The sequence below is a fragment of the Ceratotherium simum genome, chromosome 37 (assembly GCF_057802395.1).
Source record: "Ceratotherium simum simum isolate JZ-2026a chromosome 37, ASM5780239v1, whole genome shotgun sequence".
Lineage (NCBI taxonomy): Eukaryota > Metazoa > Chordata > Mammalia > Perissodactyla > Rhinocerotidae > Ceratotherium > Ceratotherium simum.
Genome location: NC_141936.1, coordinates 8,825,722 through 8,838,502, shown reverse-complemented (window position 1 = coordinate 8,838,502; position 12,781 = coordinate 8,825,722). Strand labels below are relative to the sequence as shown.

At 45.1% G+C, this 12,781-nt stretch overlaps 1 protein-coding gene across 4 annotated transcripts in view; it reads left to right on the top strand.

The window, feature by feature from the left end:
* The window catches only part of EIF4E2 (eukaryotic translation initiation factor 4E family member 2), a 29,546-nt gene that overhangs the window by 15,066 nt on the left and 1,699 nt on the right, over positions 1 to 12,781 (top strand). The window contains exons 7-8 of one of the 4 annotated variants that reach the window (XM_004427687.3): positions 4,002 to 4,080; positions 9,853 to 12,463. The exons of 2 other annotated variants lie outside the window; for them this stretch is intronic. In XM_004427687.3, coding sequence (XP_004427744.1) covers positions 4,002 to 4,047 — 46 coding nt within the window. In that variant the 3' untranslated portion in view covers positions 4,048 to 4,080; positions 9,853 to 12,463. Of the gene's footprint in view, positions 1 to 4,001; positions 4,081 to 9,852; positions 12,464 to 12,781 lie in introns of those variants that run through there. One more of the 4 variants, XM_004427688.3, reaches the window with a different exon arrangement.

Genomic DNA, 12,781 nt, shown 5'->3' with positions numbered 1-12,781 from the left:
TGTGCTGAGGCTTGGCCCTCAGGCCCCTAACCTGCATGTAGAATTTCAGTAAGCCTCATGTTACTTTAGGTTATTTTAAGAGCTACCACCAAGATCAAAAATGAGTGATTTTTGTAGACACTAAGTCAGGTTCCCTGATAGCATCTGTGAAGGTGACTGTGGGTGTAATGTGGGGTTTTCCAAAGTGGCTGTTCCATTTTGGCAGCGACATCCTGCACCTGTACCATCCTGATTGACCGCCAGTCTTCACGTGGCCTGGGATCCCACAGAACACACATTAGGACTGGTACCCTGGGCTTAACATTCTGGAGGTGTTTGTGTCATTGCTTCTTTGTTTATTGCATAACTAAAATTGGTTAAAGTACCTAGAAAATGGAAGATTCTTTGGTATGTGGAAATGCCTATTCTCTATGTTTCCAGCATTTGTCAGTTACCTTTTATAGCCCTTTCCCACTTGCCTTCTACTGTTATGTTACATGTATGGACCTTAATTTTAGCTAATATAACTGGTCCGAGGATGAGCTTGATGTCACTTTCCAGAGTAAGAGTGGATCAGAAAGCACCAAACTGACCTTGAGACCCCTCTGATCCTTGCCACGTATGAACAGAAGTCAGAGCTGTTCTGCTTTGTTCTATTCTTTGTGGGTCTTCAACAGGTATGGTTTTGTTTGAGCCAAGGCACGGCTGCAGAGACTTGAGAAGTCCAGGGAAATGAAGGAAGAAAGAGCCAGCAGTGGTTCTCCCCCAAGTACTCTGGAGATTAGGGCTGCTGGAAATGGTGAGGAGAATGTCTTTAGGCGTGGCTTAGATTTCTCAGTCAGGTGTGCCTCCACCTTGCTCGTTCAGTCCAGTTTCCAGTGTCCTTTTCAACTGTTTGGTCTTTCCAGCCTTCCCCTGATCACACTGCTTGTGGCCTTTCCTACGGCACTCCTGGGTGAGCTGAGAGGCAAAGGCTGCTGCACACGATGCGTGATGAGCTGCTTGGCTGCAGAGGGGCTGCCTGCCTGCTGCCTCCTACCCTTGTTTACTGCCAGCAGTTCACCCTTAAGGGTGAACAGGGCCCACCAAGAAATGGGAAACTTGTTAAATTGAGTGTCAGCTTAGGTGCCTGGCTCCTTTTAATGAGGCCAGTTGTTGCTGAGGTTTCATAGGTTTGGGTCCTTGCAAGCATCACTTGACTCACTGAGTCCTCCATTTTGAGGAGAAATCTCATTAACACAGCCAGACTTACATCCCAGAATCATGGGACCACCAGGATAAAACTTTGGGCACAGAGCCACATGAAGCAGCAATGTCTTTTGTGAGGAAATTCCTCTTTGAAAGAGCCCCATTGAGTCCGTTTGTGCCTCTGGCCTGGGATGGACAAGGGGAAGACAGAGCCAGCTTCACTCAGTGGGCCACAGTCTTGGGGAGACTGACCAGACCCCTCTGCAGAGAAAGTTGAGGGTAGGTAACTTTTCTTTATTCTAGAGGAGATACTGGTCAAATTGTGGGGACCTTCCTTTACCACGTCCATATTTCATTTTATTTAAACATTGAACTTTGTAGGCAAGGACCGGCCATCTCTTCTGTCATGGCTAAATCATAGCCTGGTGGCACTGGATCACCAGCATAATTGCTGGTCTGGCTTTGGGCTTTTGAAATGTTCTCCCACACTGATGTTCAAAGTAAAGAGAGCCCAGACTAGCAGGAGCTGAGCTCGTGCATGAGCCCTGAGGGCCGGCTGAGTGCAGGGCTGTGAACCAGGCTTTGGACAGGGGTGGGGGCAAATACAGAGTTTCATGGGTATGAGAGCTCTGCTCTCAGAATTTGCTTTCTGATAAGTGAGCTAGGACAAGAGTGGTCTTTAAGACTCTTTGTTACTCTGTCATTTGAATCTGTTTCAGAATCCCCTGTAGGCTATTTTCATCTCTGGATAATTTTTATTATTTTTAGAAATTCCATTCATATGACACTTTTAACATTTTACTTGTTCTTTCTTTACCTTTAATAAAAGCAAGTTTTAATATTACCTAATATGCCTGGGATGCCAGATGGAAAATAGCTAAAATATTCACACCTAGCTTTAGATGGTTGATTTGCCTCTTAGCCAAGCATTGGCCCACGAGAATAAGAGATTATATCAGTGGCTGTGACCAACTCTTTTATTTCCACTGAATCCGTGTGAGGAGATTTCTTTACCCAACTTCTTCATGTTGAGGTTTAACATATGAAGAAGATACTTCTGAAGAAAATGAGAGGGCAGTTTAATACTGGAATGGATTAGCGGGGAACTCTGAAATCCATATTTCTGCAGATTCTGCGCACAGAACTGCCCTGTTTGGACTAGTGTAGGCCTTTTTGGAAACAAAAGGATAAATGAGATGAAGCTTCAACACAGCCATGTACTTTCTTGTTGACACTCAAGTTGCTTAAAATAGAGTTTAAATCTACTGTTAGAATGAGAGAGGGGTTTCCTGGGTCGTTGCCCAAGCATCGGATTTTGCTTTGCCCTTGTCTTCATTTGAAGCGAAGAGTGAAATGGCCTTCTGAAGTCGCTCGTGGACTCACAAAGTTCATCGCGTTACCATCTCTCCAGAAAGGGCTGTGGAACAGATGTGTTGCTGTGGAAATTGAGTTTGAATTGACAAAGACTGGCACGCTGGTTTGGCGGTCTTAACATTTTGCTTCAATTCACTTAGCATCTATTAGTAGGGTTGGTAATCCTCTCTGAAGAAACCATTAACTGCAAATCAACCTCATATTCTCAGAGGTAGATCGTTAACTTAGAAATGCTGCTGTTTAAAAGAGTGAAATACTAGTGAAACTGGTATAAACATTGCCTGGAAGAATGGATTTGTTGTGCCAGGTCCGTATTTAATCCGTCTCTATGTAAAAGAAGAAGAAAAGCTAGCTGTAGAAGGCCTGGTAATGAAGTGTATTTCAGTGGCCATATGTTAAACTTGTAGTGAGTGGCGCAATATGTTGTCACCCTGGGTAGTGTCATCCCTTTAAACTGAGAATGGAATAACTGGTAATAAGGAATTTTTGATTTAGAAGCACCAAATTACCCATTTTATATATAATTCCCAGGGAACTTACCAGATACCTTGTCCCTAATGGGGCTGAAAAAGGCAAAAAGGTAGGAGATCAGCCCCTCTGAGAAAACTGGAGGTGGGTTAGAGGTTCCAGGGGTGTGGGGGATCTGCTCTTCTCCTTCTGGTGTTTGGCCAGCGGTCACCAAGGGCCTGTTCCTCGTAGAGCACCACTCCGAGAGACTGTACCCCTCAGTCACATTTCTTATCCCTTCCTAATCCCAATTTCTAAATTGAGTTAATCAACATGAAAGTTGTAATGAGCATTGTTCCCTGGAAATCTTGAACAGCTGTGATCTACACAGCTTAAATTTTAAGATAATAGTTATATGGATATTTTCAGAACAGAGGGAGCCCAGTACAAATTTGGAGTCTGAGTTAGAAGGGTCAGAAGGTAAGAAATGCGAAAGCAGTGCAAGTGGTGTAGTTTCCCCACTGCCTCTCTGGACATCACGATGCTGTTGGGTACCTGCCTTTGCCCTCAGGGCGAGGCGTCATGAAGAAAGATAGTTTCTACCAGCAGGACTCACGTCCCCGAGGCAGAAAGCGCTGCTGCCCTTAGCTCCAGTTAATTGGAGGTGTCTCCAGTGATGGTTGAGCTTGGCTCGCACCTCATTCCCGTCCCTGGTAGACTTGTTGAAGGAGCGGACAGAAGGACTTCGCAAGTCCTGGAGGGAATAGTGAGGGCCAGACCGCCAGTGGAGCGAGCCAGAAGTGCCGCCTGCCCCTAAAAGGTGCTGGCCCCCACTGCTGAGCTGAGGAGAGTCTAGGTGGGAGACCTCCCTGCTGTCGTGCTGGGTGTCAGTGGGCTCCGCTTGACCTGGAGGGTGTCTGAGATGGGGTGTGGGGTTATCGTGTCTGCTCTCCTTGTTAAAAAAAGCTTTTGATCTGAATGTGCTATTGTGTTTTTTGTCTCTGGTTTGCCAGGGCCTGGGAGGAGTTTCATGGCCTGGTGAACAGCAGCGGCCGCTGATCGGACGCTCCCCCTCTGTCTCTCACACTCAGGGTAGGGCCTTGTCTATCTTCTCTGTAACCTTGCAACATACCTCTCAGCCATAGGACCCCCCTTCCCAAAGGGACGCCCTCTCCCCGTCGACCCATAGCCTTGCCTCTGCCAACATTGGGCCTGCTCTGGCCTCTCCTCTTTGACTGATTATCACGGTCTCAGAGAAAAACACTGAGTCCAGAACCGCTGGGTTACCGTCCTCCCTGGGTCACCTATCTCCTGGTGCACCCCGGGCACATTGCTTTACTTCAAGGTACCTCTGTTTTCTCCTTTGGAAAATGAGGTTCCCTGGGCTAACATGTCTCAGATCTCTCCTGATACCAGCATCTCGTGATTATAAATGTCCCACAAATCTTTTTTCTTTTGCCCAGACGTGGCCATTTTTCAGCCATCTGGCAGTGTTCTGTGACTGACCGGGCAGTTACACAGGCCCTGGTATGGGTGAGGTGAGGGGTATGTCTCTGGTGTGCTGCTGCTGGTTGTCAGTTGTGAGTTCCTGTGGTGGTTGCAGCAGTGAAGTTGAACCGGGGGTGGACGTCAGGGCTGCTTGGGAGGCGTAGCTCCAGGTTGGACTCTGTAACTAGACCGTCACGTGTTTTCTGGCAGGGAGAGGCCCTGGGATCCCGAAGGCTGAATTCACTGAAGCCTTCACTTTAAGAACATTTGTATTTCAGTTAAGAGAGTGCCCAGTCCCTGTCTGTTTAGCAGAGAGAGTTGGGTAATATTCTGGATGAGAAGGGTGGATGAAAGGATGTGATCTGCATGTGCCTGACGTGCGAGCATATTCCTGAACATTAATTCCCCCCTACCCTCCCTAAGAAATAGAGAATTTCTAAAACTGGAACAGAACATGTCAGCTGAAGTAGCTCCTTCAGAACGCCCCTTCCCAGGAAGGAGGTAAGGCTTTTTCAAGAAAAGGAGACCTGCATCCCTAGATGGGCCAGAAGAGAGGATGACACTGTGAGGGACAGAAGCAGGTGGCCAGGGGTCTGAGCACTCTGTGGAGCCCATAGAATTGGGGGATAAACAGTCCCTGCATCCCTGCCCACACGGAACATGGCACTTATATATTTTTTTAATAGTTTAATTCCTTTATTCTAAGTTGAATTTTTAGATGATAATACTAGATTTTTAAAATTGCAATTTAAAAGGTTTCTTTGAAATATAGTCACCATAGAATTCTGAGATGGCTGCTAGTATAACAAGGAGGGTGGAAAACAGGCCTCGGCTCTAATATTGGATCCATTGATTTGCAGGCTGAGAAATAGCAGATACTAGAAATAAATTAATAAGTTAAATTTCCAGAGGCCTGGTGCTATAATGGAATTATTTTAATAACATTACCATATTTAATTATTTCTAAAATCCCTTTTTTTTGCTTTTAATATCCCTCAAATCAGGATGCTTACAGTGACTGTGATGAGAAAGGTTGGTGTCATAGTTTAATTGGCAGTGTTTACTTCTTAAAGTACATAAAATGATGGTACCTTTAAAAATCAATAGCATCTTAGGTTCTATGGGGGAAAAAAGGCTTTAAGATGAAATTGGAATAGTCAGAATGGAAGAAAACTTAAAATTATTCCCTCTCCCCTTAGCTAACACTAAATCCCCCAGGAAAAATATCTTTTAATTGTTTTGAATGTTGTAGATTTGCATAATTGCCATTTTATAGTCTTTGTTCTTTTTGTTGCCCCCACACACACACACACTGTATTTATCTGGCAGATGAAGGGAGCACTTCATGGTTTCGAGGTTCTCCTTGAAGCCCAGACTTGGAAGTCTAAGAGAAGTATTAGAGTCTGAACAACAAAAAACATCAACTCACTTCATTGTCTTAACAGACTTGAAAAGAACTTCGTATTTGGTCTTTGTTGATTTAACCTTGAAAGAGGTGAAAGAGGTGTTCTAGAAGATGCATACACCTGGCTCGTGTGTGAGCTGCTGTTTTAGAGGCCCCAACACTTCAGCCTTCTCATCCTCTCTCCCTTTTCTTTTCCCCCTTCCACCTAGATCATGATCCATGAAGAAAGAAAAACTGCTATTTAAATAATAATTCTTGAAGCACAAACACTTTTACTCAGTTTATCTGATATTTTATGCCATTATATGTGGCTGTGAATATCTTAGGACTATTTCATTTGACTTCCATTACAAATAAGTATTGCCCTTTTAACCATGGCCTCAGTAGAAGTCCCAGCCAGCTGTTAGGGGTAGATTCTGGTTCCTTATATGTCTGGGCTGGCATGCACAGAGCAGTGGTCTGTTTTGTTGGGGAATGAAGATGACGTGGTCGCTGCGTGGGAGATTAGAGGTTGAAATTTGCCCCACTGAACCTAGGAAGAGTTTGCAGTTTTATGTAATATGCAGGGAGGAAGAGAGGAGGAAGCTAGAGCTGGCCTGGGGTGGCCAGCTGATAGCCAGAGCATGTTACCCTCAAGACCATGTGTACTTAAGCCTGTCAGCTGATTTGTGAGTGCACCCACGGAGCCCCTTTCAGACCAGAGACTCGGGGAGGGCTCCTCAGTGGCTTGCAGCTTTCCCTTGACCCAGAATCACTTGGGTGCTCCTGCTGGGCACCAGCACAGTGGCAGGTTACCGCAAGAGCGGGAGGAACTGACCACCTGCTCTTCTCGTGTCCACCCTCAGGAGCTGACCTCTGCCTTAGCTTGTCCAGAGTTTGAACTTGTCCATTTCTCTACAAGTACATAAAGGCAATCATTTTGAGGCAGAGCAGATTAGAAAGCTGTTTCAGAGTATTTGGGTAGCAGTTTCCCCAAGATGCCTGGGAATGTGAAGTTGGAAGCCACTTTGGATGGGGCTCTGGTGTTTCTGAGGCCCTTTATCAAGACGAAGGGTCATCCAGTAGAGGAAGTCCTTTTGACTTCCTCCAGCATTGTGGGTCTTTCGACTCCGTGTCCTGTGCCCTGGAGTGCAAAAATGCTCTGGAATAAATTAAGATATGGTAGAAATATTGATGTCTGAAAAGCCATTTTAAATCAATACACTAGGCTCAGTCCCAGTTGCATATTTACATAAATTTGCAGATGAGGATGTAAAAATGTCCTTATTTCCTTCTCAAAGATCTGTCACATCATTGAAAAAACAAAAACAAACAAACAAGCCCTTCCTGAGAATTCACGCACTGTCACAGCATTGCTGACTGGCTGGAGGGGCTGGCTTTCAGGAACTCACTCTGGCTTTTCTAAACTTTAGTTTACTTTTAAAAGGACAGAAGCCGATCTTTTTCAAAAAAGATGGAAATCGCCTCTGCCACATCCTGTCCACATTCTCCCTTTCCCTGTGTCCTAATCCCTCTACACTGCAGCCTGGAGTGAGGGATATAACTGAGGATTAGTTCCCAGCTGGTTTGAGGTGAACACATTCCTCAGACTAAATTTGGCACCAAGCTGTTCTCAACCCACTTTTTTTAGAAAGGCGGGACCAAAGCCACCAGCTGCCACAGCCTGCTCAGCCTGTCACCATCAGGATCCCATCACCCACCCTTGTTGCTCTTTGTTTTCCTTGAGATCAAACTCTGGAAAAACTTGGCTGGATTCTCCTGGCTCCTTTCTTCTTCCCCTCCTCTTTTCCAGTTTACACATAGACCTTGGAATAGTTGTGACCTTTTAGGCTTTCTGACTGTGAAGAGATCTATGACAATAGAAATAATTAGAATAAATATTAAATATCTGAGTGGCAAAGTGTTATAGAACTCTTCAGTTTACCTGCGACAGAGAGAATTTCTCTCTGGCCCAACCCCGGCACAGTCCAGGAATTCTTCCAAAAGATAAGATGACCTGCTTATGGTGATGACTTAACCTGAAAATTCTCTTTACATCACTAAGCAGCTGAGAGGACTGGGTCCGGATACTTGCCTGCCATCTCTCTTATTCCAAGATAGGTGTTTCTCCCCTAGTCAGCAAGTTCTCCCATTCTACCTTCTCTCACCCTCGCCTTTCCGTTCACTCGTCTTACTTCTCCCTGCTGACTGACGTTTGTGGTCCAGTTGCTCTGTGGGGATAGAGATGGCATCAAAAGGGAAGAAATGGAACAGAGCAAACTATTCCTTGCTAGTCACTTCTTTGTTAGAGGTGTCCTCTGTCATGCAGACTCAGCACTACAGCACATCGTCCTTAAGGGGACGCAGAAGCAGCACACACACGTCAGTTATGGCTGCTTTTCTCTGTCTCATGATCAGATACGGTCCTTATCTTCCTTTGCTGGCCACCTGTGGCACCTCAGTGGGTCTGTCCTTTTGAAAGGCCTTTTACAAAGATGATCACCCCCATTAAGTTCTCTTGGTGTTCAGGCTTCAACTCCTTAGACAGAAATCATTGACATGCTCATTAGCCATTGATAAATGAGCTACATGGTGGTGCATGTCAGTTATCAAAATGCCAGTGGGCTTCTGAGATAGCACCAGTTTCTTCCCAGCCAGAGTTCACCTACACCAGCTCTAGAGTCCCTTTCAGTTACGTGTCTGCAGTCATTCTCTTTGTGTAGAAGGGCTATTAGTTACTGTAAGCCTGCCACCATCATCGAGGAGAATCTGTTAGCCAACAGCAGGAGGAAACTGCTGTTTGGCTGGGCTGAGCATATTCTTCCTCAGTATTTATTTACTCTGGACCAATTGCCACATGCCTTATCAATTGTAGCAATTTTAAGATAGTTCAGTTAAAGGCAACGCTTCTAAAATATCTCATTAAAATGAAAAGGAAATAATGACTCAAAAATCATGTTAATGAGAGTTTCTGTTTCAAAATTTCAGACAAATTTAAGTCTGAAGCTCTGGGCCAGAGCAGTAGATGAGGTAACCTTTAAACCACCTGCCAGCCCTGAAATTTTGGGATTCAAATGGTAGTGTGACCTGCCAAGGTGTTGTTGGATTTCTAGCGTGGAGCAGGAAAGGTTACTTGTGGGTGGCCGAGCCTGCCCATATCCAATAGAAAGCAACTATGAGGACACATCTTAGGATCTGTTAGACACACACACACACACACACACACACACACACGCGCGCACTCTTCCATTTCAGGAATTACAGCTAAGTTTCTAAAGTGAAAGGGTACCCAAGTTTCACCTCTTAGAATATCATTTTGTAAGCAGTTGTAAGTTTTGAATCAAGAGTTGTTGGTTGGTTGGTTTTTTTTTTTTTTTTGAATACATAATACAACCACATGGTTCAGTTTTTTTTTTAAGTATATGTGTGTGTAAGAAACAGAGAGATCTCCCTCCCACTCTAACTTCATCTGCCCAATTTCTTCTGTGCCCCCTTCCCAAACCACTGCCCCAGGTAACACTATTGTTGGTTTCTTGTGTAGCCTTCCAGAGTTTCTTTGTGTATATACAAGCAAATAGGAACTTACTTCCCCCACCCCCGACTTACACACACTATGTACAAACTATATGTACTATGTACATACTATGTACACACACACTTCTGCACCTTATCAATTTCTCTTGGAGATCTTTCCATATTAGTAGAGAGTTTCCTTGTCTTGTTTTTTTCAAGCTGTACAGTGTCCCATTGTTGAATGTGCCATAACATTAATATTAACCAGTCCCCTATTGATAAGCATTTGGGTTATTGCTAATCTTTGGCTGTTGCAGACAGTTGAGTGGAAGTGTTTGAAGGGACTTGGGAGGCGGTTTGCTGTGTTGGCATTAGATTAGCAAGGAAGGAGGCTCCTGGGGTGTGTCCCTGTATGTGTGTGGTTGCCCATAGATGATCTGTGTACTGAATGCTCTATTTTCTCCCATTTTTTTTTTCAGGGACAATTCAAGCTTTCGAAATACAAAAATCACATTGTGAAAGTACACAAGCTGGCAATAATCCTTTTCTGTATGTGTGTGTTTGTCCAAAACGGATGGGAGGTCTCCAGCTGGTCCTTCCATCTGCTCACTGAAGGGACGTCCCTGAGCCGTGTGCTCCCCTTTTGCACTCATTCCTGGAGGACGGATTCCGCTAGACACCCTCCAGCATCGCTGACTTTATAAAGCGGAAAAACGGAAAACGTGACTTTGTGATAGACATACTTTTTTTTAATGGGATTCTGTGGGGGGAGTTCAGCCTTTTGTTTTGCTGTGTGCTGTCCAGATGCCTCGGGCATTCTGTGTGCTCTTCTCTGCTGTACGAAAGGCATTGTGACCACGTGTACCAGCCAGAGCTGTCAACTGAGTTATCAGTATTATGAATGTGCATCCAGGAAAAGCTTTTTGTTGGAGAGTCCCGGAATAGCTATAAATGCTCTCTTCTAGCTCTGCCATTAAATTATTGGGACCTTTTGTTTATTTCTCTCCCCTCTTCCCCAAGCCCACCACTTTCTGAAACTGTGTTACTGATTTTGTATAGTCTCCTGCCTTATGCCCTGCAGTCTTGCTTCCTGTGGGACTCTTTCCTTCTTAGGCACTGCTGCACTTAGAATTTTATTTTAATCCAGTGGGCCGCACTGGTTTCCCTGAGGCGGCTTAGAAGGGATGCCTTGGTAAACTAAACTGGAGCAGAATCCAGTTTGGTTAGGGGCTAGATTATAATAGAGGTTCCAAGTGCAGGATTTGGAGCTGAGGGCAGTGTCTGAAACCATTTTCGCAGATGAGTAGGGCCTGCGTGTCCAGCCTGTTTCTGTGGGTTCTTGCGTGCCCCTCAGTAAGGAAGGGAAGCAAAAGCTGGTTGTTGCCAGGTATTAACACTTAATATGGTAAATTCTATGATCCTGAAACTGAGACATCTGTAGAAAAGGTGACTGTGATGGATGGCTTTCTTTGCATGACTGTGCCTGTCTGCAGTGGTTGGAGAAGCTGCCTTTAGTCCTCATCACTGGGTATATATGTTAGGAAATGTGTGCTGGTCCAGGAGGCCCAGACAGAAACCTCTCGCAGGCCCCTGCAGGCACGCTTTAAAATGACCAGTCACGCATCAGAGAAGCCGGGTGATCTGACTGCAGAAGGGCTGAAGTCAGGCGGGTCCAAAGGGCACCCAGAGTTGAAACAAGTCTGAGTATGAGCCCTACAGCAACTCCAAGGAGCACTGTCTTACTTGGCTCTCGTGAGCAGAGATCGCAGTACCTTAAATTAAGGCCTCTCCTAAAACCTCCTTGAAGATCAGGAGCTGTAGCCACCTGGTCTCAGAGAAATCGCAGAGAGTAACAGGCATTTCCTTACTGTGTTTATATTACTCTCTTCCTCTTTCCAACTCCTATACACCGTCTAAGCACCACTGTCTTGGGATGCTTTTTCCTACAAGAATGGGGGAGGACAGGGGCCAGAAGAGAGGTGCTTCCATTACAGAGGAACTTAGAGCGGAGCAGAAGGTCTAGCAGTGGTTTAAACTCCAGGAATACGAAGAATGAGTTCCAGTGCCCAGACAGTTGTGAAGGGCTCCGGCAAGTCCAGGAGCATCGTGGGCTCCAGTGGGAGCAGAGGCTGCCTCCTGAGATGTGCTCAGACCCCAGCGAGCTCTTCATTTTGCCCAAACTCAAGATTTGCCGTGAAAATTCCAAAGAGAGCAGACATTTGGATTTGCCCTCCTTTGGGCCTCTTCCTGATATGTGTGTTTGTGTGTGTCTGTGTGTGTGTGCGCGCGCGCGCGCACGTAATGTGTTCATAAGTGAGGGGTTTGTCAGGCCGAGTGCTTAGGTGTATTGTCCATATTCATGTTTTTGCTTTTTTTTGGTCTTATTTGTTCCGATTTTTTAATCTCCTATGTTTTCTAGAGCTGCTCTTTGTCACTGCAGTATTGGAAAGTTATATTTTTCCCATCAAAAATATGCTGACCCTCTGCTGGTTATAACAAGAGTTGTTTCTGTTAGGCAGCATCTTCCCCCACAAGCTCTCCCGATACTGTGCCTGACAGCCTTAAACAGGAGATGGACGAGTCAGTTTATCCAAACCACCCATCTTCCAGACTAGCTTGAGAGACCTGCTCATTTCTTTTTGACTCCATGGACCCCTGCTCCACTGAGCTGTGACACAGTTATGGTTATGACGTCACCTGTTCTAGAGACAAAAGGGAAGAAGGTGCACCAGGGCCAACCTAACAAACGTGAAGTGCTGTGGGAGATGGAATCACTTTCTACTTTGCACAGACGAGCTGTTTTCCCATGGCCCCTCTGCTGAATTTTCCATGAGAAATTGGCCCCTGCCCCTCTCCAGTGCTCTTCTCATTTTATCCTTCTATTTGTGTGTGTGTGCACGTGTGTGTTCCCTTTGACATTGGCAGTGGCAGTAGTTTTCCACCCAGAGAGAAGCTTGTGGTCCACGGTGCTCCAAGAATTAATTTCCGAGTATTTGCCGGTGGAGGAGCAGAGGCTGAGACAAGAGTGATTTAGTGATGCACTTTCAGAGCAATTGTCTACTGCAGTAATAAATGGAAACTCAGCAAGAACCAGCCTGTGGACTCTTTAATGCAAGGGAAATGGGGATGCTGGGAGTTTGCTGCTACTAATTCTACCCTTCAGTGCATGGGTCTTCATTTTAAATGCATTCCAGAACAAATATATGGGGTAGTCCAGACAATGCCAGTATCACTGATGTAAATGCATTACAAGAATATTCTCTAATTGCTATTAATCATTGTCAAAACTCAATTTAAGATTTTATATCAAAATATAGTTAATTTTAATTCTTCTCAACTGAGGGTAAGGGATATTGGAATGGAAGGAAGCTCAAAGAATTAAGATTTTGAAGTAAGAAATAACTGCAA